This window comes from Pongo abelii, chromosome 18 (genome assembly GCF_028885655.2).
Source record: "Pongo abelii isolate AG06213 chromosome 18, NHGRI_mPonAbe1-v2.0_pri, whole genome shotgun sequence".
Classification (NCBI taxonomy): Eukaryota; Metazoa; Chordata; class Mammalia; order Primates; family Hominidae; genus Pongo; species Pongo abelii.
In genome coordinates this window covers 2,177,202-2,201,110 of record NC_072003.2, presented here as the reverse complement: position 1 = coordinate 2,201,110, position 23,909 = coordinate 2,177,202, and the positions used below count along the sequence as shown (strand labels likewise).

The 23,909-nt window shown below is 63.2% G+C and overlaps 2 protein-coding genes across 35 annotated transcripts in view; one reads left to right on the top strand and one right to left on the bottom strand.

Annotated features, from left to right (window-relative positions):
- PKD1 (polycystin 1, transient receptor potential channel interacting) overlaps positions 1-3,352 on the top strand; it is a 50,808-nt gene extending 47,456 nt beyond the window's left edge. For 6 of the 7 annotated variants that reach the window (XM_063717481.1, XM_054534559.2, XM_054534558.2 and 3 more), the window contains 5 exons: positions 10-184; positions 894-1,184; positions 1,260-1,394; positions 1,479-1,784; positions 1,875-3,352. In XM_063717481.1, coding sequence (XP_063573551.1) covers positions 10-184; positions 894-1,184; positions 1,260-1,394; positions 1,479-1,784; positions 1,875-2,342 — 1,375 coding nt within the window. In that variant the 3' untranslated portion in view covers positions 2,343-3,352. Of the gene's footprint in view, positions 1-9; positions 185-893; positions 1,185-1,259; positions 1,395-1,478; positions 1,785-1,874 lie in introns of those variants that run through there. The other variant, XM_063717483.1, reaches the window with a different exon arrangement.
- Positions 3,344-23,909, bottom strand: part of TSC2 (TSC complex subunit 2) — a 42,085-nt gene continuing 21,519 nt past the window's right edge. For 4 of the 28 annotated variants that reach the window (XM_054534564.1, XM_054534572.1, XM_054534565.2 and 1 more), the window contains 26 exons: positions 21,488-21,610; positions 20,483-20,589; positions 20,147-20,297; positions 19,718-19,840; positions 19,098-19,232; positions 17,687-17,876; positions 16,198-16,291; positions 15,921-16,023; positions 15,505-15,599; positions 14,342-14,470; positions 12,874-13,038; positions 12,642-12,794; positions 12,389-12,501; positions 11,678-11,890; positions 10,261-10,464; positions 9,565-9,633; positions 8,239-8,360; positions 7,340-7,827; positions 7,026-7,101; positions 6,729-6,821; positions 5,668-5,854; positions 5,173-5,312; positions 4,113-4,191; positions 3,915-4,006; positions 3,730-3,828; positions 3,344-3,640 (listed from right to left, as the gene is read on the bottom strand). In XM_054534564.1, the coding sequence (XP_054390539.1) occupies positions 3,446-3,640; positions 3,730-3,828; positions 3,915-4,006; positions 4,113-4,191; positions 5,173-5,312; positions 5,668-5,854; positions 6,729-6,821; positions 7,026-7,101; positions 7,340-7,827; positions 8,239-8,360; positions 9,565-9,633; positions 10,261-10,464; positions 11,678-11,890; positions 12,389-12,501; positions 12,642-12,794; positions 12,874-13,038; positions 14,342-14,470; positions 15,505-15,599; positions 15,921-16,023; positions 16,198-16,291; positions 17,687-17,876; positions 19,098-19,232; positions 19,718-19,840; positions 20,147-20,297; positions 20,483-20,589; positions 21,488-21,610 (3,738 nt within the window). In that variant the 3' untranslated portion in view covers positions 3,344-3,445. The remainder of the gene's footprint in view (positions 3,641-3,729; positions 3,829-3,914; positions 4,007-4,112; positions 4,192-5,172; positions 5,313-5,667; positions 5,855-6,728; positions 6,822-7,025; positions 7,102-7,339; positions 7,828-8,238; positions 8,361-9,564; positions 9,634-10,260; positions 10,465-11,677; positions 11,891-12,388; positions 12,502-12,641; positions 12,795-12,873; positions 13,039-14,341; positions 14,471-15,504; positions 15,600-15,920; positions 16,024-16,197; positions 16,292-17,686; positions 17,877-19,097; positions 19,233-19,717; positions 19,841-20,146; positions 20,298-20,482; positions 20,590-21,487; positions 21,611-23,909) is intronic. The other 24 variants (XM_024234087.2, XM_063717492.1, XM_024234088.2 and 21 more) reach the window with 22 other exon arrangements.

The window sequence follows — 23,909 nt, the reverse complement described above, 5'->3', positions numbered from 1 at the left end:
TCTGCGCAGGAGCCGTGCTGTGTTCGTGGAGCTCACGCGCTACAGCCCGGCCGTGGGGCTGCACGCCGCCGTCACGCTGCGCCTAGAGTTCCCCGCGGCCGGCCGCGCCCTGGCCGCCCTCAGCGTCCGCCCCTTTGCGCTGCGCCGCCTCAGCGCGGGCCTCTCGCTGCCTCTGCTCACCTCGGTACGCCCGCCCCCGGCCAGACCCCGCTCCTCCCACCGGCAGTGACCCGCCCTTCGCAGGGCCCCGCCCCTCGCAGCGTCCCGCCCCTCGCAGGGCCCCGCCCCTCACGGCGTCCCGCCCCTCGCAGGGCCGCGCCCCTCACGGCGTCCCGCCCCTCGCAGGGCCGCGCCCCTCACGGCGTCCCACCCCTCGCAGGGCCGCGCCTTCGCAGCGTCCCACCCCTCGCAGGGCCCCGCCCCTCACGGCGTCCCACCTCTCGCAGGGCCCCGCCCCTCACGGCGTCCCACCCCTCGCAGGGCCCCGCCCTCGCAGCGTCCCACCCCTCTCAGGGCTCCGCCCTCGCAGCGTCCCACCTCTCGCAGGGCCCCGCCCCGGCAGCGTCCCACTCCCTGCAGGCCCCGCCCTCGCAGCGTCCCACCCCCTGCAGGCCCCGCCCTCGCAGCGTCCCACCCCTCGCAGGGCCCCGCCCCTCACGGCGTCCCACCTCTCGCAGGGCCCCGCCCTCGCAGCGTCCCACTCCTCGCAGGGCCCCGCCCCTCACGGCGTCCCACCTCTCGCAGGGCCCCGCCCTCGCAGCGTCCCACCCCTCGCAGGGCCCCGCCCTCGCAGCGTCCCACCCCTCGCAGGGCCCCGCCCCGGCAGCGTCCCACCCCCTGCAGGCCCCGCCTTCGCAGCGCCCCGCCCGCCCTCATGACCCCGCCCCCCACAGGTGTGCCTGTTGCTGTTCGCGCTGCACTTCGCCGTGGCCGAGGCCCGTACTTGGCACAGGGAAGGGCGCTGGCGCGTGCTGCGGCCCGGAGCCTGGGCGCGGTGGCTGCTGGTGGCGCTGACGGCGGCCACGGCACTGGTACGCCTCGCCCAGCTGGGTGCCGCCGACCGCCAGTGGACCCGCTTCGTGCGCGGCCGCCCGCGCCGCTTCACTAGCTTCGATCAGGTGGCGCAGCTGAACTCCGCAGCCCGTGGCCTGGCGGCCTCGCTGCTCTTCTTGCTTTTGGTCAAGGTGAGGGCTGGGCCTGTGGGCGCGGGGCTGTGCGCAGACCCCAGGGTTGCAAGCAGACAGACTTCTCGTCCACAGGCTGCTCAGCAGCTACGCTTCGTGCGCCAGTGGTCCGTCTTTGGCAAGACATTATGCCGAGCTCTGCCAGAGCTCCTGGGGGTCACCTTGGGTCTGGTGGTGCTCGGGGTAGCCTACGCCCAGCTGGCCGTCCTGGTAGGTGACTGCGCGGCCGGGGAGGGCGTCTTAGCTCAGCTCAGCTCCAGCTGCACGCCTTCACTGGTGTCGCCTTCCCCACAGCTCGTGTCCTCCTGTGTGGACTCCCTCTGGAGCGTGGCCCAGGCCCTGTTGGTGCTTTGCCCTGGGACCGGGTTCTGTACCCTGTGTCCTGCCGAGTCCTGGCACCTGTCACCCCTGCTGTGTGTGGGGCTCTGGGCGCTGCGACTGTGGGGCGCCCTACGGCTGGGGGCTGTTATTCTCCGCTGGCGCTACCACGCCTTGCGTGGAGAGCTGTACCGGCCGGCCTGGGAGCCCCAGGACTACGAGATGGTGGAGTTGTTCCTGCGCAGGTTGCGCCTCTGGATGGGCCTCAGCAAGGTCAAGGAGGTGGGTACGGCCCAGTGGGGGGGAGAGGGACACGCCCTGGGCTCTGCCCAGGGTGCAGCCGGACTGACTGAGCCCCTGTGCCGCCCCCAGTTCCGCCACAAAGTCCGATTTGAAGGGATGGAGCCGCTGCCCTCTCGCTCCTCCAGGGGCTCCAAGGTATCCCCGGATGTGCCCCCACCCAGCGCTGGCTCTGATGCCTCGCACCCCTCCACCTCCTCCAGCCAGCTGGATGGGCTGAGCGTGAGCCTGGGCCGGCTGGGGACAAGGAGTGAGCCCGAGCCCTCCCGCCTCCAAGCTGTGTTCGAGGCCCTGCTCACCCAGTTTGACCGACTCAACCAAGCCACAGAGGACGTCTACCAGCTGGAGCAGCAGCTGCACAGTCTGCAAGGCCGCAGGAGCAGCCGGGTCCCTGCCGGACCTTCCCGTGGCCCATCCCCGGGCCTGCGGCAATCACTGCCCAGCCGCCTTGCCCGGGCCAGTCGGGGTGTGGACCTGGCCACTGGCCCCAGCAGGACACCCCTGCGGGCCAAGAACAAGGTCCACCCCAGCAGCACTTAGGCCCCCTCCCTGGTGGGGGTGGGCTGTGGAGTCAGAGTGGACACCGCTCAGTATTACCTTCTGCCACTGTCAAGGCCTCGGGCCCGGCAGAATGGCTGCACGCAGGTTCCCCAGAGAGCAGGCAGGGGCGTCTGTCTGTCTGTGGGCTTCAGCACTTTAAAGAGGCTGTGTGGCCAACCAGGACCCAGGGTCCCCTCCCCGGCTCCCTTGGGGAGGACACAGCAGTATTGGACGGTTTCCAGCCTCTGAGATGCTAATTTATTTCCCCGAGTCCTCAGGTACAGCGGGCTGTGCCCGGCCCCACCCCCTGGGCAGATGTCCCCCATTGCTAAGGCTGCTGGCTTCAGGGAGGGTTAGCCTGCACCGCCGCCACCCTGCCCCTAAGTTATTACCTCTCCCGTTCCTACCGTACTCCCCGCACCATCTCACTGTGTGTCTTGTGTCAGTAATTTATATGGTGTTAAAATGTATATATTTTTGTATGTCACTATTTTCACCAGGGCTGAGGGGCCTGCGCCCAGAGCTGGCCTCCCCAAACACCCGCTGCGCTTGGTAGGTGTGGCGGGGTTACGGCAGCCCGGCTGCTGCTTGGATGCGAGCATGGCCTTGGGCCGGTGCTGGGGGCACAGCTGTCTGCCAGGCACTCTCATCACCCCAGAGGCCTTGTCATCCTCCCTTGCCCCAGGTCAGGTAGCAAGAAAGCAGCGCCCAGGCCTGCTGGCATCAGGTCTGGGCGAGGAGCAGGACTAGGCATGTCAGAGGACTCCAGGGTAGTTAGAGGAAAAGACTCCTCCTGGGGGCTGGCTCCCAGGATGGAGGAAGGTGAGCGTGTGTGTGTGTGTGTGAGTGTGTGCTGTGTGGCCCAGGCAGCCTCAAGGCCCTCGGAGCTGGCTGCGCCTGCTTCTGTGTACCACTTCTGTGGGCATGGCCGCTGCTAGAGCGTCAACAACTCCCCCCTCCAACCCCCGCGCCAAGCAGACAAAGTCAATAAAAGAGCTGTCTGACTGCAATCTGTGCCTCTGTGTCTGTGCACTGGGGCCAGGACTTTATTTCACTGACATGCAATACTGTCCAAGGCCAGCGCAGCAGGGGGAGCCCCGGCCTCACACGAACTCGGTGAAGTCCTCCACGGAGGAGACGAGGCGCTTCCGCTGGCCCATCTCGTAGCCAGGTGTGGGCTCGGCTGGAGTCTGTGCAGGGGCTTTGGTATGGGACGGGGGGTGCACCAGAGGCAGGCTGGGGTTGGAGTAGGCGGCTTCCTCACAGATCTGAAGGCAGAGGCGGCTTGGGCAGCAAGTCTGGGAGGTGTGGCAACCACTCTGTCCACTCACCCGCCCCACAGCCTGGGCAGCCGGCACACCCCGCTGAGGGAGCCCCATCTTCCTACCCGCTGGCGGAGCCTCTTGATGTGGCGGAGCCGGGCAATCCACTTGGAGGGGTAGATGTCGGTGGGGTTGGAGCGGCTATGGTGCACCTGTGAGGCCATCTGGGGACATAGGCAGGGGTGAGCTCACTATCAGGTGGCACCTGGGCCTGTCCCACCAGCTCACGCCTGGACCCACCCCCACTCACATTTGCGTGCAGGGCCATCTGGCGGGCCACGAAGGGCAGGTTGCGGTCAGACACGATCTTGGCCACGCTGGTGTCCACAAGGCCCTCCATGTCTGGGGAGACTTGGTGGTCACGCCAGGCCCAGGGCCCTTGGCGCCACACTGCCGGGTCCCACCCGGCCCTACCTTTCCTGCACTGCAGGGCCCCACCCGGCCCTACCTTTCCTGCACTGCAGGGACACCAGGTTGCACTCATAGTCCAGCGGGGTGACGATCACGTGGACAAAGTTGAACTGGCCCTGCCCGGACAAGAGAAGGGGGGTCATCCCCACACACAGCATGTGCTGAAGGCTGCTCTCGGCCACCGCCTGGTTGCACTGCTAGACGCCTGTCGGCTCCACAGGCAGCATCTGCCCCTGGACTTGCCCTCCGGCAGCGGGGCTGTGTTTGGCCTCCCCCAAGCCAAGCCCCCTCCACATCTGGGCCCAGCACCCACATATGCTGCAGCCACACCCGGGGCACCTCTAATTGCTAGGGCACCTCCACTCACTGGGGCCCCCAGGGTGTCTGCAGCCACGTCCGAATCTGCCCAGCCAATGAAGTGTGCCGTGCACCCCATCTCGGCACCACCACACCCTCCTCAGCCTCCCAAGTGCCCCCCAACTGGTCGTCTTGGCATCTGGCAGAGCCCACCTCCCCTATGCTCCTGCCCCTCCTGGGCTCTGACTAGCAGCCCCAGGGTTTTGGTTCAGTGGCCGCCTCAGCATCCTGGGGCCCTTGGAGTGAGGCCTCCAGCCCACCTGCCCTGCCTGGGCCATGCCAGCTCTCCCCGCCATGCTGGGGCTCACCCGGACCGTGCTCTGTGACACTGGCCGACCCAGCCCACCTCCAGGAAGAGGGTGACGCTGGTTGCTGCCTAGTGGTGCGTGGCGATAACCAAGCGAGCAGCCTGACAGCTGCCACTGGGGAGATTGTGGGGGCCCAAGGGCTGCGCCGGACAGACAGGAAGCACCAACTACACTGTGCCCAGCCTGCACACCCAGTCTGTACTTGCCAGTTACTCCTGACAAAAACTCAGCAGCAGGGGCCACAGGATCCATGGCTCAGATGACGAAACTCAGGCTCAGGTGTTGAAGCTCGTGCCCATGGGGCCCTGAGCACTGCGGCCTCTCCTCATGCTCCTCGTGACCGAAGCTCAGGGAGGAGGACCCACCACCAACCCAGGACACAGCAGTGGGCACCTGCCTGGGGCCCAGCCTCACTGACAGCCCCTCACTCACCTTGATGGTGCCGAGCTTAAAGTCCTCGCCGGAGTCATTGTAGACAATGGACACAAAGTCATTGCCCAGGTGGCGCTTCTTGTCGCAGCGGTGCCTGTCCACGTCCTTGGTGGGCATCAGGGTCGCGATGTGGAAGACGGCTGAGGGTGAGCAGGGCCGGATGGGTTTGTGGGGCCAGTGCTGAGGCCCTCTGCGCCTTGCACTGGGGCACCTCCTGATTACTCCAGAGGCTCTGGGGGCCTGCGGGGGCCACATCCTCTGGTGCCTGGCCAGTGGCCCTCGGCTCTCCCCAGGGGCAGGGCTTTGGGACACAAAGCCACCAGCCCCATCACTGCCTCCATGCCCATGCTCTGTTAAGCTCGGAACCTGAGGCGTGGGGAGCTGGAGCAGGTGGGGGTGCCGGGGGCCATGCCCCAGGGCGTGGGGTAGCAGGACTGGAGGGGAGCCGTGCCCTGAGGCCTGGGGCAGCAGGAGCGGGTGGGGGCCAGGCCGTACCTTGCATGATGTCATCGTGCCAGCAGTAGGTGAACTGGCCATCCTCACCACACACGTCCAGGCCTCCCAGGTACACCTTGTCGGGCTGGCAGTCTTTCAGCTCGATGAGCCGGCCCAGGCCCGTCAGGAACTCCGTGTACCTGTAGGAGCCATGCTCGTTGGACAGGATGGCGAGCTCGCTGTTGCTCTGTGGGGAGAGGGCAGAGGCAGGGTGGCATCACTCTCGGGCCAGGCCCCGCCCCACAGAGGGTGGGGGTGCCCAGCAGGCTCTGCCGGGAGCCCCACTCTGATCCCTGAGGCAGACAGGACCATCCATTCCAGCAGCCACCCAGACCAGACACCGGGTGTCATCCTTGACTCCCTCTCTTCTCTCAGCCCCGTGTGTGCCTGGCGAGCAAAATCGGGGAGCTCCACACTCAAAGCACACCCAGGGCCCTGGCCCCTCAGCAGCCTGCCCCCAGGGGCCTACCCCACTCCCACAGAAACCATCACCACCCACCTCCACGAGCCACACAGCAGGAGGGACTCACTGAGACTGGGCTGAGTCAGGCCATTTGCCCTCTGCTCAGAAGCAGCCCAGGCCCTGCCCTTGCCCTTGGGATGAAGGTGCAGCCTCTAGGGCGCTGAGGCTGCCTACCCTGTCGGCTCCCGTGCTCGCCCAGCACCAGTGCTCAAGCTGGGCAGGGTGCCCCGGCCTCTGCACCTGCTGCTGGTGTGTGGGATGCCCCCACCTCTTATGCAGGCTCCCCCTGCCCGCTCCCTCACCACTCAGCTGTCGGCTCACTGACCAACAGCACCCTCCCCAGCCCTGTGACCGGTGCCACCCGCCCAGTCCTTCCCACTCCTTGGTGTGCCGGGTGCTCCCATGCTGACCTCACTCGCGCCGGGGTCCCCAGCACTCAGAGCAGCACCTGGCATGGAGCTCAATGAGCACTTCATGCTCTAGGGGACCCAGCAGTGTTGAGCTCTGTGGGGCGTGGGGGAGCCCGGACTCCCAACCCTCTGCAGGCTGAGGCCCAGCTGGCCCTGTCCAGGCACCTAGGCTGGCCCCGCAGCCTCACCTGGCCTTCTCCAACATACAGGACGGCGATCTTGTGGGTGTCGTATGATGGGATCTGGTCGAGGAGCTGCACCGACCGCTCAAAGGACTGTGACTGTAGCACACAGAGCCCTGCCTGAGCCCCAGACGCCCGTCCACGGGAGGCCGCCCCACCCAGGCCGGTCACGGCAGGCTGCCACAGGGAGCCGAGGCCAGAGCCCTCTGCAAGCCTGAGCTCTGAGAAGCAGAGCTGGTCCCCCCACCATTCACCCTAGCCACACAGCTCCAGCAGACTGCAGGAGAGGGAGGCCACGCCTACCTCATTGGGCAGCAGGATTGGCTTGTTTGACTCGTCGCCAAAGAAGGGGGAATGGTAGAGCTGCAGGAACACGAAACTGCCCAGAGAGGGGACGGTGGGCACCCAGGTGAGGGCCTGGCCAGAGCAGCCACAGCCCACAGGGAGGAACACAGAGCCTGGCCATCTCCCACTCCACCGCCCTCCCAGGGGCTCCAGCCAGCCCTAGGGCACAGGCCACGAGGACCCTACCCCAGCCTGCTCGGCGTGGGGCAACTGAGGCACCAGGTTCTCGAAGGACAGGTGTCAGGAGCCCCACCCGGAAGCAAGAGGCCCACCTGGGGTTGATGCCCGGCACTTTCTCTGCATTGGAGGCTGTGGCTCTGCTCTTAAAGGCATCCCTCTCTACCCTCTTGCCCCTCCGTGATGGGGCCGAGTCGGAGATGGTGTAACCTCGGGGCCGGAGGCCACTGGGCGAGCGGGGGGAGCTGGAAGGCAAGGGACCCTCCGGCTGGCCCCGACTGTCTTCGCCCGAGGCTGACCAGGCAGCACTTTCCCCGTCCAGGGTCCCTGACTGTGACCGGGCCTTAACCTCAGGGCTCAGCCGGCCCACGTCGGCCTTGTCCCCAGGGTCCCCGAGGATGTCCTGCAGGGTCTGCAGCTCGGGAGAGGAGCTGGACTTGCTCAGGGGCTGCGAGGGCTGGAAGGAGAGGTCCACAGAGGGCCGGCCACCCTCCGAGGAGACGGCTCGCTCGATGGGGATGCCCCTGGCAACCAGCTCCTCCGCGTGGAGCGACTTCTCCTCCTGGCTGGAGACTGAGGACGACTAGAAAGGACCATCCCAAAGAGAACCCCCGTCAGCAGGCACCCTCGAGCTCACCTGGGGTTGACCTGGAGGTGGTGAGGCCCTATCTGTCCTCCGTCCCAGGGCCACAGACCAGCCCGAGCACCAGGCTACGGCCCCCACCCGTGACGCAGCACCACTGCCACCAGCTGTGCCCCACACTGCGTGAGCAGAGGTATCAGCATCCCCTGAGACCACAGGCTGCCCAGCAGCCGGGGCCGGCCCAGGTGGACGGCTGGAGAAGTGCAGATCGTCTGTGCACGAGGGATGTGGAAGAACATCCCACCCAAGTTCAGAGCCAGTTCCCAGGGTGCAGGCACACCCACGCAGAGCCCTGCCTCCCCTAAGGAACCCCCCAAGCTCAGGAGGGTCCAAGCTCTGAGCCACACTCACCCTGCTGTAGGCATCCGTGCGCCTGTCCATGCCTAGCGCTGCCTCAAAGTCCTCCAAGCCTGGGGGCTCCACTGGCACAGGAACCTCGCCAGGACTTCCCTCCTCCACGACCGCAGCGGAGTCTGGGAGGACACAGACGGGGTTGCTGGATGTGGGGCTGGGCCAGGCCCTGGTGCTGACGTGGCCTCCGAGAACCAGCCTTCTCCTGACCAGAGGGACAGCAGCCCTGCGAGCCCCCCCAGGGCTCTGCTTACTGCCGCCATCCACCGAGCGGGCAGGGAGGACGCTGGGAGGGCCTGGGCGTGACCCCGACACAGGCCTCTCCTGCATGAGCTCCCAGGGGTTGGGCAGGCAATCGGCTCTGCCCACTCTAGTGTCCACCAGCAGCCACCCCTGTGCCTCCAGGTAAGCAGGGGCAAGACACTCTCCGCCCGACGGGCCTCAGCTCTAAAAGAGCGGGAGCCTGAAACCAGCCCTCTGTAACCGAGGAGAGCGGCGGAGACTCCGTGACGTGAGGGAAGTCCCTGTTTGCAAACAGACTTGGGAGCCTGCTCCCAAGAGCAGAGGCTCATCCTCCAACTCCAAGCCAGACCCACAGCTGGGGACGCTAAGGAGAGAGGGTGGGAGGCCCCAAAGCAGCATTTCCTGTGCCAGTGTCAGGGCAGGGGAAAGGAAGTAGAAGCAGCAACAGAGGGGACCATCACAGCCCCCGGGCGCCCACACAGCCCTGCACACGCGCAGTCATCCGCCCCAGGGCCCGTCCCACGCAGCCCTTCCAAACCAGCTCCTGTCTGCACGTGGAGACCTGGCGGGGGAGCACCATGCAGGTCACAGCACTCCCCACCAGGGCTTGGGGCAACAGGCAGAGGTCGGTCTGCAGGGCCCCTGGTCAACCTGGGACGTGAGGCAGCCCCATCTGTGGGTTCCAGAGGCCAGAGGAGCCACCAAACGCCAGGGCAAGGCCCGCTCGGCGGAGGCCCAGGGGCGGGCTTCCCCCTAAACAGCTGCCACCCATCAGAGTCTGCAGCTCAGCAGATGTCACCATGGAGACTTAGGCCACCCCCACCCCTCAGGCCTGAAGCTGGGCCGGGAGTGCTTGCACAGCGCGGGAACAGGGCTCAGCCACAAAGGGACCAAGTCAAGGGGATCCCGCTGGCCAAGCCAAGGCATTCTGCACAGACGTCCTCATGCGAGTCGGGACCTGCTCCCCAGGGCAATGGAGGCAGACGGACCACGGGGTGGGCGGATGAGGCGATGAGCACAGCATCTATGAGGCAGAGTGGCGCTCTGCAGCGAACCGCTTCCCTTTGAGAGGCGCGCCAATACCTGCCCAGGAAACGCTCCTGTGCAGCTGTCCTTGGCAGCTGGACTGGTACAAGGAGGAGAAAGAGGCCACTGCAAGGGAAGCCCGTGTGCGGCCACGTCAGCAGGAGGAGGGGCTACACACAGGTCGAGCAGAGAGCACAGGCCCCGTGCCTGCAGAGGAGAGAGGGGAGGGCCAGCGGCCGGCAGGGGCGCGCACGGGGCCCAGCGCTAGAAGCTGCTAGGGCGGACCTGAGGAGGGCGGTGCCTCCCTCCTCCCATGAATAGACGACCTAGGCCGCTAAATGCCATCTGCAGCCACAGGGAAGAGCCAGAGGATCTGGCGAGAAGCACAGTGCCGAGTGGGGTGGGGGCCGAGAGTGCGGGCTCAGGTGTCCAAACCCGGTCCCAGGCAGGGAGGGAGGCTGCCGCAGAGCCTCCTGGAGCCCGCAGTGCTGGACTCCCCACGGAGGGTGCTAGGCAGAGGCTCCACAGGGACCCTACTGCTTCTGACGCTGCCAGCCCCAGCTTCCTGAGCAGGGCAGACACCTCCCACGGGTCAGCCTCCTCCCAAACACCGGAGGACAATGGTGCTGAGGCAGGCCAGGGACCACTCCCAGCTGTGTGGGCGCCCTCAGCAGAGAGGAGCCACATTGCCGTCACCAGGAGCACCAGGCCAGTGGGAGCAGAGCCCATGCCAAGGCCCGCCATGCCACTCACCTGTGTTGGAGCGAGGCAGAGGAGGGGGTCTGGCCGTGCTGGCCGCCGGCACCGACAATGACTTGTACAGGGCTGTGTCCCGGTGCTCCTTGAAGCGCTCAGCCGCCATGAGGGCGTTGGACAGCTCCTGCAGGGGCATGTTGTTGATGTCCGAAGAGAAAGGGCTGAGCGGGTTCTCCAGGCTCATCAGCCAGCTGGTGTTCCCTGCGGAGGCGGCAGCACCTTTGGCCTGAGGCCAGCGCCTCCCCTTACCCATCCCTGGCCCCCCGGGAGGCCTCCTGGCCTGGGCCCTGGCTTTGCCCTGATGCTCCCTCCCACCATCCTCAGGACCACGATGTCGGAGCCAGCGCTACTCTGGCGGCCACCCACCCTGCTGCCCCCATCAGCCCCTGCCCCGAGGCCGGGCTCGGCCAAGCACCTCAGAGCAGCAGGCTCCAGCCCTCAGCCTCACAGTCCGGACCCAAGGCCTCCACGAGGGCTAGAACCCCTACTCCTCGCACCCCTCAGCCACAGCACACCCAGGCGCCCCTGGGCTCTGGGCCTCTGCAAAGGCCTCCCTCTGTCCCTGGGCTCTGGGCCTCTGCGGAGGCTCCCTCTGCCCCTGGGAACAGGCTGAGCTGTGCCCCCATGTTGGTGTGCTTTAGTCCCAATCCCAGGAACTCAGAACAGGACTGTCTCTGGAAACTGGGTTTCAGAAAAGTAATTAAGGCTAGCAAGGCACCAGAGTGGACCCTAAGCCACGACTGGTTTCCTCCTAAGAGAAGATTAACATGCAGACATCCAGGAAAGACCCTGTGAGGACACAGGGAAAAAACCGTCTGCATGCCAAGGATTGAGGCCTCTGAGGAGCACCTCCTGCTGAGGAGCACCTTGATCTCAGACTTCCAGCCTCCAGGCGGGGAGGGCAACTCTCTGCCGTGGAAGCCACTTGGTTCGCCACAGGCCCCTGCCCCACCTCGGCCACCTGGATCGCCCCTCACAGCTCACCTCTGGAGACTTAAAAGTTACCCCCAAATGGCCGGGTGCGGTGGCTCACGCCTGTAATCCCAGCACTTTGGGAGGCCGAGGCAAGCAGATCACAAGGTCAGGAGATTGAGACCATCCTGGCTAACACGGTGAAACCCCGTCTCTACTAGAAATACAAAAAAATTGGCCGGGCATGGTGGCGGGTGCCTGTGGTCACAGCTACTCCGGAGGCTGAGGCAGGAGAATGGCGTGAACCCGGGAAGTGGAGCTTGCAGTGAGCCGAGATCAGGCCACTGCACTCCAGCCTGGGCGACAGAGCAAGACTGTCTCAAAAAAAAAAAAAGGACCCCCAAATACCCCAAGAGGGCCAAATCTGCAATCGCCCCTGAGTGGCCACAGCTCTGTGGGTGACTGGCAGAGGGATGGGGCTCAGGCCAGCCCCGCCCAGTACCTGTGGGCCTCCGGACCAGGATCTCCGCCCAGCCCTGGGTCAGCAGGGGTACGTAGGCCGCCAAGTTCGTCTTCTCCTGCACAGGAACCCGGGTGCCAGCTGACACCTTCTCAGGCTTCGCGGCTGGTGCAGTCCGTGGTCCTGGAGAAGTGGCACTGCCCAGGAACTGGGAGGCCGGCATGTCCAGGGCGCCAACTCGAAGACCATGGCCCCCTGAAGAGGAGGGCAGAGGACTGGTGACCACCACTTACCTGATGCAAAACCACCAGCCTAAAGCTGAATGCTCCCCCCAGGCCTGGCAGGCTAGTGCCACAGGGAGCCAAAGAGGGTGGCAGCTCTGCCCTCGGGGCACAGCTCACCACAGCGCTGGCCTCAGTGGACCCAGGGCCACAGGGAGGGACCCAGAACCTGTCCTGCAGTCAGACCACGGCTCGCTGGAGCAGAGAGGGGCTCCAGGACTGAGCCGAGCTGAAAACCCGCAGGCAACACCAGCTCCCAGAACAGGCCCCTCCGCAGCAAGAGGGCCACACTCCACCACTCCATGGCTGTGGGGTGAGCTGTGCAAGCCTCACCCCAGAGTCAGGACGTGGGCCGGGCCTGAAGCCAGCCACCCCGGCCCCTGGGCTCAGGGCCTTCCTGAACACTGGGACCAGCAGCAGCAACTGAGGGAGCCCTGGTGCCTGTGTGGAGATGGCTGGGGCCAAGGCTCACCCGACATGGAACGGACCCGGTCCCGGGCCCCACGGGACACCTGCTGCCCAGCCTGGGACTCCAGCTTGGCCGGCGCCTCCTTTGTCTGTCTCACATGCACGCCGGGGCTGGAGCTGAGAAGAGAATCCCACGCACAGGGTGGACTCAGTCCCCAGGCTGGCACGAGGGTGCCACGTGGGCGTGGGCGTGGGCGTGGGCTCGGGACAGCCGATGTCGAGGCCGGCAGGTGCGGAGGGAAGGAAGGTGCAGTCACCTCGACTCTGGGCCGGACTGCAACTCCCCCGAGTCCAGGCCTAGTAACGACCGGGTCCCGGTTCCCACGCTTGTCGTCACAGTGACAAGCTTGTTCCCAACCAGCCAGGTTTTGGTCCTGCCACCCGCCAGGAGGAACTCGCCCACAGGAGACCTAGAAGACAGGGAACGTGAAACCCAGCTCGCCCGTGGGGCTCCCGCAGGCCCGCCCAGCCCTGGAGTGCCGCCTGGACCTCTTCGGGACAGCCGTGAAGTTGGAGAAGACGTATCGAGCCATCATGTCCAGACAGGTTTCCGTGAGCTCCAGGTGGAGGTTTTTCAGGCTATCGTCAGCCTGGGCCACGGAGTTCTCGTCTGCAGACCCCAAGCTGGCACTGGTGAGGGACGTCTGTATCCTGCTGGAGGGAGAGGCCGTGACCAGGGTCAGGGTGCCAGGCAGGGCGGGCCGAGCCACCTATCACCAAGGGGCCAAAGCTCAATGCATGCACGGCCGAGGACCTCGCTTGGAAAGACCCCAACAGGGCGTGGGCGGCCCAGCGAGCCTCAGCTTGAGAATCACGTGGACCACATCGTCCCAGAGAACGGGGAGACGCTGGGTGGGGAAGACCAGGCCTATTGGTGGGAGCAGACTCAGGAGGCTAGAGAGACCGACATCCCCCTCACCGAAGCCCACGGGAGCACTAGGTTACGGCCTCGTGGCGAAACGGTGTAGTCATGCAGAGAGGCGGAGGCCACACAGACAGGCCCAGATTGCATTCTGCCCGCAGGCTTCCTCCGGCAAGCACACAGAGGTCTGGGATCCCCGCGTGGCCTTTCACCCTCACCCTCAGGCAGGCGAGCGGCTGCCTGAGCTCCACACCCAGTGACAGGGAAGAGGCTTATATGGGGTTTATTCTGATACAAATTTCACAGCCCCTAGGCAATATTGTGCTCATGATACAGAATGTGCTAGAAAATGGCTTTAAGCCTCACCAAGCACCCCTACCACCCCAACCCCTGGCCAAGTCCCACCCAGCAGAGGCCGGCCTGAGGTGAGGAGGTGGATGGACTCAGGGCCGTGGGACCCCTTGGCCTGCAAGGGGCTTCCAGGAGGAGACAGGTATCCCCTCTGCCAGTGCCAGCAGCGATGACCCACAGGCAGGTGACAGCCGAGAGCCCGAGAGCCCACACTTGCACCCAGACACTGCGGGGAGGACTAAGGCCGTGGCCTGGGGCCCGGGCCTATGCTCTGGAGGATCCTGGCCCCCACCCAGACCCTCCCAGGCTGCTCCACCCCAGCACCCTCCACAAATGCCCCTAGTTCCCTTTCAGCTACAACAAAAAATAAACCTTGTTGGGAAGAAAGCCCAAGGAAAAACGTCCGTTCTAGAGAATACGAAAAGGCCAAAACCAGGAGCGGTGTCTCCCCCAACCCGCACTGCGGCCCTTGGGGACAGCCTGGGGAGGCTGCTGCCCGGCACACCTGGCTCTCTCGGAGCGGCACCCCGAGGGGGCCTGGGGATGCGTGCAGCCAGCCCGTGCTCATACGGGGCCTGGGGACAGAATGCAACCTTTCCACCCCTCGTCACCGGCTCCCCCTGGGCTGGCCAGGGAGGACACGGGCAGACGATGAGGTCATGCAAGCAGCCCCATGCACTGCCACCCAGGTGCTCACGGGGCCAAGCTCCAGGGTCCGTGCCCCCCACCCGACAGTCCCGCTACCTGCGGACCACATGTTCAGACACACTGATGCTGCGGCACCGGAAGGCCTCGGCTGCAGAGCTCTCCTTGAATTCTTTCACGGGTGGAGAGTTATTCAAGCCTTGTTTGGGGGGTCTGGCTATCCTCAGACTATCGGGTGAGGAAGGAGCCCCAACGCCCCAGAGAGCCCAGCTCCCGGGAAGGGGAGAACAAGCCAGTGGAGGGGTGAGGAGGAAAGGTCCCAGGCCACAGGGTCAGGATGGAGAGATCCCGTGGGTGAGATGAGCAAAAGAGCCATGCCAAAGGGCAGTTAGCGGGGAAGAGACAGAAAACAAAAATGCATGATAATACGTCTGGTAAACATGACTGAGAACAAGTAAGGCTTCACGCATGACACCAAAACAAACAACGTCAGTGCAAATTAAACGTGTGTGGGTCACCCCCACGGCAGATTCCAGGCTGTGCTGGCCAGGCAATCCCACCCACCCGCGGAAGGCAGGCACCGCCCAGCTCTGACCGAGGAGGCACCGAGGCCTCAGTGGCCAAGCCCTGAAGGTCACTAGGAAAAGAGACCAAGACCCCAGATAGTAGTCTCTGGCCGTAATGGCCGAGCTTGGCCCCCGGCCCCCAGGGGCTGAAGAGAACAGCTTCCGAGTTGAGGTCACGCTGGAAAATGCCGTATTCCCATCTAGGGAAAGCCAGAATAGCTTGGGCAGGAAGGTGGGGGACAGGAGGAGAAAGCCGTTCAAATGAAATGCAAACAAGAACACAGAGGCCAGCTCAGCTCTTTGCGATCTGGCAAGGCGGCGGTGATGAAGCAGAGTCCCCGGCTAGCAGCAGGCTGGGGGCTGCAGAGGAGGGGGCGGCCCCAGACAAGGCCGGCTCCTTCGAGGGGCTCAGGCGCCTACAGCTTGCATCCCAATCCCCAATTCCACAAGTAGGTGCTTGCGGCACACGCGGCCAGGACCCAGGCCACGGTGCTACTGCGCTGCAGGCCACCACGGCCAACCTGCTGAGGGGCTGAGGGGTGTTAGCGGCCCTTGCAGGTCCTGCCCTGCCTCACATACTCCAGGGCACACAGGACCCAATTCCACTCACTGACTTGGAGGCACCGTCAGCCAGGCCACAGCCCCATGTCCTTCCCACCCCAACACCGACACCAGGCACACCCCCGCAGGCCGTACCTCTTGGGTCTCTCGTTGAGACTAGTACTCCGGGCCCTGAAGCTGTCCTTCTCGGGGGTGTCATCAAAAGACAAGAGGACATTGGACCGCAGGCCCTGGCAGAGTGAGCAGGCCCAGAGAGTGAGGGGTGGCCATGGCGGGGTGGAGGCCCTCACCAGGCCTGCCGGGTGCCCCCTGGCCAGGGACGAGCTGCAGGCTAGGGGCAAGGCGGCAGCACCCAGCTCCCACCCCTCAACGCCCGCCGCGCAACAAACCCCTGCAGGCTGCCCAGCAGAGCCCCCAGCGCCACAGGCACAGCCCCAAACACCCTCCCACTGCCCTCTGCCTGCCTGTCACTCTGCCCTTCCATGGACAGCCAAGTGCAAAGCAAGCCCTGGCCTACCAAGAGACACAGCCTTCACCGGCCCTGGGCCCACCTTAGTGATGAAAGGGACGAAATCCTTCCGGAAGGGCAGGCGGCACCTGATGAACCACATGGCTATGACGTGATGGGCCAGACACACGATGTACTGATTAAACCTGAGATGAGAAGGGGGTTGGCACTCCATCCTGGCAGCAGGGAAACATCCCCAGGGCATGAAGTGCAAAAACCGAGGCACTCAGGCCTTGGGGACAAAGGCTGCCAGGGCTTTCTGCCGCAAGGCCTGGCCGGGGCCATGGCTGGGAGGCACAGGGCCTGGGGTGACCACTCACTTGGAGGGGTTGGTGTACGGCAGGGAGATGGCGAACACACTGGCATACTGCTCCGCGGCAAAGTTCCTGTAGAGGTGCGGCAGCCTGGCCAGAGCTGCGGTAACAAAGACGGTGGTCAGGGAGCCGGGGTCCCACGCAGCGCCTCTAAAGGCCAACAGAGCTGCTCTGCCCACGGCAGCGATGGGGTGCTGCAGAGGAGGGCGGGCCACGGCCACACAGATGTGGCTTTCCCGACCCTGGCCTCGGCTCTCCGGCCCATGGCCAGCCAACCACAGCTCCTGGGCCAATTCGAGCTGTGGCCTACCATTTGTGTGATCCGTGAGGAAAGGCTTCCGCACTTTTTTTTTTTTTTTTTTTTTTTGAGATGAGTCTTGCTCTGTCACCCAGGCTGGAGTGCAGTGGCGCGATCTCGGCTCACTGCAAGCTCCACCCCCTGGGTTCACGCCATTCTCCTGCCTCAGCCTCCCAAGCAGCTGGGACTACAGGTGTCCGCCACCACGCCCGGCTAATTTTTTTGTATTTTTAGTAGAGACGGGGTTTCACCGTGTTCGCCAGATGGTCTCGATCTCCTGAACTCATGATCTGCCTGCCTCGACCTCCCAAAGTGCTGGGATTACAGGCGGGAGCCACTGTACCCAGCCTCACTTCTTTTTTTTTTTTTTGAGATGGTGTCTCGCTCTGTCGCCCAGGCTGGAGTGCAGTGGCGTGATGTCGGCTCGCTACAAGCTCCGCCTCCTGGGTTCATGAGATTCTCCTGCCTCAGCCTCCCGAGTAGCTGGGACAACAGGCACCCACCACCATGCCTGGCTAATTTTTGTATTTTTAGTAGAGACGGGGTTTCGCCAGGTTGGCCAGGCTGGTCTCGAACTCCTGACCTCAGATGAGCCACCCACCTCAGCCTCCCAAAGTGCTAGGATTACAGGCCTGAGCCACCGCATCCGGCCAGGCTTCTATGCTTCTAAAGGGTTATAAACAAAACAGAAAGACTGACAGGACCCGTATGTGGCCCACAAAGTGCACACGATCTAGTCTCCAGCCTCCACACCAAATGCTGGCGCAGCAGTGCCCTTCTGCCATCTAAACACTGAGGGCCTGCCCAGATGCACACTAGGCAGTGAGGGGAAGGGGCAGGCACCTGAGCTCCTAAAGTCACAGTCTGGGGGAAGCGAACAAAGCCCCCCTGAAGCGGCGTGTGCTCTGATGGACAGAGAGGAGGCCCGGAACCAGGGGAGGGCCACTGCTCGGCGGGGAAGAGGCTTCTTCAAGGAGGGACATTCATATGGACACTAGAGGGGTGAGAGGAGCCGCCCCTCAAGGCCAGGAGGGAGAGCACTCATGGCAGCCGGGCAGAGACGCCCAGGCCCTGAGGCAGCAGAAGGCAAGACACCCAGGTTCCCCAAGGAGTTCTGAGAGAGGGCACCAGAGAAGCCCGCACAGGTTACATAGCCCGAACCTCAAGGGTGCATGTGCAGGCAGGGTGGGGACTCACTGGACAGGAACTCCAGCAGTGGGACGGCCATGCTGGCTGTGGCCGAGATGTGTGTGAGCTTCACCACCAGGACGGGCAGCGCCTTGATGATGATGTCAGGCATCTCCACGCTGCAGATGGACAAGGCCACGACGCACTGGCTGGCACAGCGGTGGATGAGGCCCTGCTCCAGGCAGTAGACCATCTCGCGCTGCAGGAGACAGGACACCTCAGGCCCCACCCGCTCGCAGCAGAGGCAGCCTCACCTCCCCCTCACCAACCTCGAGTGCTCCACCGGGAGAACAGCCGAGGCTTAGGAAGTCCCTGAATGCTTGTGGGGCAGAGCCAGCAGCGCTGAGCTACCCGAGCAGACTCTGCACAGCAGACTGCTCCGGTCAGTTGCATTCCGACACGATCCCACAGGCCAACAGAACCCAGATACGCTGGGCTCTCATCCCCTGGTTCTGGGCCCTTAACAGGCTGGCTCTGTTGCAAGGGGCAGTGCTGCCTGAAGTGGCAAAGCCGCCAGATCACACACCAACCCTGGGCAGTGTCTTCTATGAGGACAGCAGAAGATAAGTGGCGCTCAGGCAGAGCCTGGGGCCAGATGGCCTGCCAGGCGGTGTCCGGGGAACAGCTTCCATTTCCCAAAGCCGGCCTCACCCCTCAGATACACTGTGGGCCAGTAAGGCCTCAGAACCTGCAGCCCAGCAAGGCTGGCTTTGCTTTGAGGCAAGACCCATGAGGACCCAGTGAGCCTCTCAGAGGGGCTGAAGGGGCCCAACAGGGTGGGGCTGAGCCTGAGGGATGGGAACCCAACATCAGCTCCCTACAGGGCCACCATCAGAAGCTGAGGCCCGGGGCACTGATGGGCCAAGCCTCAGAGTCAGCATCTCCTGGCGGGCATGGCCCTGAGCGGAGGCCAGAATCTCTAGGACACCAGCTCCTCGTCCCGGAGGGCCATGTCAAAGAGAGGTGTGGAGGAATGCAACTGGGACAGGGGGCGTGAGGCAGATCGGAGGTGAAGGGACAGTTTCCGGCACCTGATGGTGGGTGTGGAGGGAGGCAGAAGCCAGAGCCTCTGGCCTGCCCGCCCTGCGCCTCAGAACCAGCCCAGCTCCATCAACCGGCATGGCCACCTGCCCTATGGGACAGCAGGGACAAGCCAGGCAACGCTCTACAGAGAGCAGAGACGCTGTCCGGGGTGGACAGGGAACACTGGACGGCTCCTAGGCCCCAGAGAGAGCTAGAAGCACCAGGGAATCAGACGCCCCTGCTCTGGGCATCTGGCAGTCACCCAGGGAAGCAGAGCCAACTCACTCATCCCTGGCCTGGCACAAACTCGTTTATGAGAAAAACGTGTGGCCTACCTGGGCCAGGCCCTCGAATCCCAGGCCCCTTCAAGCTCGCCTGTCCTGCTCTGACCTCCTACCTGTTTGGTTTTGTCCAGGTAGTTATGGTAAGAGATTAATGCTGTCAGCACTGGAACCACAGCCAGGTGCAGGTCAGTTCTGGAGAAGCCTTCTGGGGCGCCTCGGAGCCGCTCCAGTGTCTTTGGGCCTGAAAGCTGATGACCAAATCCAGGCATGAAACCCCTCCCCAGCGGCCAGGTCATGGGGTAGCCAGAGGGGCTGGGGAGGCCCTGGGAACGCAGGCCCAGGAAAGGGGGCCAAAGGGCTGGGGAACCTTCTTGCCTCTGTCCCAGGAAGGGCCTCCCTTTCTGAGCGGTGGGAGTGCCTGCCAAGCAACACACCAGGAATGCGATGTGAATGGCACGGGAGCCCCACTTAGGAAAAGGACAGATGGAAGACGTCCACATTCAGTGACATGCCCTTGGCTGGGGACCTCTGACGTCAGTCCCAAAAGCTGCGAGTCGGGGCAGGGGTCCCTCCACCCTGCCCGAGGCACAATCTGCACTCCAGAGTGCAGCTGAGTCTGAGGGAAACGGAGCCCCAGCCCAAAGGGTCTCACTCACTCTGCCCAGAGGCTCGCAGTCTTTTGGGGAAGAACCCTACTACGTCCCCCACCCCAACCCCAGGCCGGCCACGATACCATGGAGCAGAGAGCAGAGCACAGCTGGTCCACACTGCAAGGGGAAGTAAAGATGAGCACTTTGTAGCGCAGGGACTCGGGCAGCCTGCCCAGAACCAGCTTCAGCACCTTCCAGTCAGACTCCTGCGAGGAGAGGAGGCGTCAGGACAGGGCCTTCTGGACCCTGGAGACAGAGGCGGAAGCTCAGCACCTGAGGCTCTGCTTGTGGCTAGACAGCGGCAAGGGCCATGGAGCCCCGTTCTCAGCCGGGGGAGCCTGCCTAGCGCACGCCTCTGTCCCTGCAGCTGCTCAGGGAAGGGGGAAGGCTCAGCTCTGAGGGAGGGCTGCCCTCCACAGGCCAGACAGGGAGGGAGGCCCAGCAGGCAGGTGGCGGCTCCCTGTCTTCCTGGCCCAATGTGGGATGGATGGTCCCTGCCCGGCCCCACTCACCTGCTTCAAGCACTGCAGCAGGACACGGAAGAGCAGGGAGTAGGGCAGGGAACCCAGCCGCACGGCGGGACCTGCAGGCGCCGGGCCAGGCGGCCCTGAGGGAGGAGAAAGGGGGCCGCTGGTCTTCTTCTCAGAGCCTCTCTCTGGCTCCCTGCAGAAGCAAGAGAAGCAGCTGAGGCCAAGTCCCCGCAGCAGGAATAGAACAGAACAGAACAGACTTGGTTCCTCCCGACCCTGGGACATCCCTCACACATGCAACCAGTGCCACCACGGCCCCAGCGCCTCTGACGCCCCAACGCCCTGAGCCTCATGGGCCGTGGGGGAGGTCCCGCGTACATGTAGTCGCAGACGCAGTAGGGGCTGAACCGCACGACTCCATCCTTGTTGGGCAGGCCGAGGCGGTGCAGTGAGTCGGCCCGCAGCAGCAACAGGAAGTCAAAGGCCTGTCAGGGAGAGGACGGTGAAACCCAGAGCCAGGCTCATGCAGGCCCAGGACAGGCGGCGTCCCACCTGCTTGGACCCACGTACAGCACCACAGGCACTCAGAAAAGGCCACCTGCTGATGTGCACACAACCATGTCCCAACACAGACACAGGCTCTGTCCTGGTAACACCGGAGGCCCAGCACCCACAGCCTCCTCCCTCCCTTGCCTTGGAACTCACAGAGCCTGACGTCCCCACCACCACAGCTGGGCCCGCCTGGGATGGAGGGGATGGGCGCCTCGCTCCTCTGGCAGCACCACATGCTCCCAACTGCCAGAAAGCGGAGCTCAGCTCCCAGCCCTGCCACTTCTTCCATCGACAGGCTGAACAGGGCTCTGAGGCCACAAGGGTAGCCCCAGAGAGCACCTGCTCTAGGAGGGAGGGCTCTCATCCCAGTCACCTCTGCTCAGCCTGGTGCCGACATCCATAGCGCAAACTCAGCGCAACTCCTCCAGCCCTGTTCTGCCCAGCCCTGCCCTCTCCAGCCCTGCCCTGCCCTCTCAGCTCTGCCCTGTGCTGCCCACCTGCCCAGCCCTCTGCTGCAGGTCCTTCACAGATTCTGCAGCACCAGGAGCATTAGGGCCATGTACTGCCCCGGAAGTCGCCGTGCTTCCTTTTCTCTGCCCCAACCTATGCCACCGTGCGGCTTAGAGCGACAAGCCACAAATGTGTGGACTGCAGGCAGAGGAAAGGACACCAGGACTGGGGAGGCTGTGGCCACAGTGGGTGCAGAGGAGGGACAGTCAGCTGAGGCCCCATCCTGGGGCCGTCTCTGCAGCTTCCGGGAACCGCACCTGCCGAGATGGGGATACCTGGCTGGGCCCCCAGGAACTGGCTGCCCACCCCCGGCCACCATACCTGCAGCCGGATGCTGCTCGCGATTGGCAGGGTGTAGCTGTGCTTGTAGTGGAGCTGAATGTGGCTGACCAGCATCTCATACACGCGCGTGGCGTGGCTTGCAGGCAGGGTGTACAGCTTGGTCTGCAGAGAAAGGACGCAGCTCACCACGGAGCAGGAGGTGAAAACGTTGCCCTAAGACAGCACCCTTGCCCCGGAGCAGGGGCCAGGACGGCTTCTCTAGAGTGCGTGCTTCAAAACACATGACCTTCAAACCCAGGACCACCAGGGCTCTCTCTCCACAGCAGCAAAAAGTAAAACCCAACCTCGTGCCCATCTCATCATCAGGGCAGCAATCAACAGGCGAGGAAGAGTCCATTCAATGGAGAAGCTCCAGCTGCATGGCAGACAGGGCAGAATGGGGCGGGGAGTGTGCTCTGCAGGGCAATCCCAGGTGTAGGCAGCCCCTCCCGAAAGGTCAAGGGCACCTCCCAGACAGGTGAGGCAAGGTGTGAAGAGCATCCGGTGCCTCCAGCAACCTTGGGGCCGGGGCCAGCAGGAGCTGGGGGAAATCTGGCCTGAGGGCCCCTTCAAGGCATTCGGGAGATAAGTGGTTACACTATTATTCTTTTAAGGAAATGATTAACATCTTTAAATGATTAAAGAATCATTTAAAGAAATGACTGAGGCCAGGTGTGGTGGCTCACGCCTGTAATCCCAGCACTTTGGGAGGCTGAAGTGGGTGGATCACGAAGTTAGGAGTTCAAGACCAGCCTGACCAACATGGAGAAACCCCATCTCTACTAAAAATACAAAATTCGGCCTGGCACAGTGGCTCACGCCTGTAATCCCAGCACTTTGGGAGGCCGAGGCGGGCGAATCATGAGGTCAAGAGATCAAGACCATCCTGGCTAACATGGTGAAACCCTGTCTCTACTAAAAACACAAAAAAATCATCCAGGCGTGGTGGCGGGCGCCTGTAGTCCCAGCTACTTGGGAGGCTGAGGCAGGAGAATGGCGTGAACCCGGGAGGCGGAGCTTGCTGTGAGCCGAGATCGCGCCACTGCACTCCAGCCTGGGCGACAGAGCAAGACTGTCTCAAAAAAAAAAAAAAATTAGCCAGGTGTGGTGGCGCATGCCTGTAAATCCTAGCTACTCGAGAGGCTGAAGCAGGAGAATGGCTTGAACCCAGGAGGCGGAGGTTGCAGTGAACCAAGATTGCGCCACTACACTCCAGCCGGGGCCACAGAGCGAGACTCCATCTCAAAAAAAAAAGATGATTAAATGATTAACAGTTTCTCCTCGTCTCAAAATATTATGACATAAAAGCAATATCCCTTCCTTGGACAAAAAAGAGGTGGAGGTGGGGGTTCACACAGTGCCTGGCACCCCCCACTCCGGGAAGGCCACATGGGACCAACAGCAGCTGCCGCCCTACCAGGCCCACTGGGCAGGCAGGAAAACGGGAATCAAACTTGTCACCGTGTCCATTGTGCAAACTCTCTGACCCTCGAACAGCACGAGGCTGGACTTCATGGGTCACTTATATGCCAATTTTCTTGTACCTCTCCCACCCGAGAGAGCAAGACCATGTGTCTCCTCTCCTTCCTCCTCAGTCCCCTCAACATGAGGACGACAAGAATAAAGACCTTGGTGATGAGCCACTTCCACTTAAGGAACAGGAAATGTATTTTCTCTTCCTTATGATTTTTTTTTTTTTTTTGAGACGGAGTCTTGCTCTGTTGCCCAGGCTGGAGTGCCGTTGCACGATCTCAGGTCACTGCAACCTCCACCTCCCAGGTTCAAGTGATTCTCCCGCCTCAGCCTCCCGAGTAGCTGGGATTACAGGTGCGTGCCATCACATCCAGCTAATTTTTGTATTTTTAGTAGAGACGGGGTTTCACCACGTTGGTCAGGCTGGTCTCAAACCCCTGGCCTCGTGATCCGCCCGCCTCGGCCTCCCAAAGTGCTGGGATTACAGGCGTGAGCCACCATGCCTAGCATCTTAATAGCATTTGCTTTTCTCTAGCTTACTTGACTGTAAAAACACAGAATACATAAAACACACGAGCTGTACATTAATCGACTGTTATCAGCAAGGCTTCTAGTCAACAGAGGGCTGTTGGTAAAGTTTCTGGGGAGTGAAAAGTTAGATGGGGATTTTCACCTGCACAGGGGCTGGCGCTCCCAGCCCCATACTGTTCAAGAGTCAACTGTGTTACTTTTCAATTATAACAAAAGAAAACATGCCAGGCACGATGGCTCACGCCTGTAATCCCAACACTTTGGGAGTCTGGGGTGGGTGGATCACTTGATGTCAGGAGATCGGGACCAGCCTGACCAACATGGTGAAAAAATGTCACTACTAAAAATACAAAAATTAGCCAGGTGTGGTGGTGCGAGCCTGTAATCCCAGCTACTCGGGAGGCTGAGGCAGGAGAAT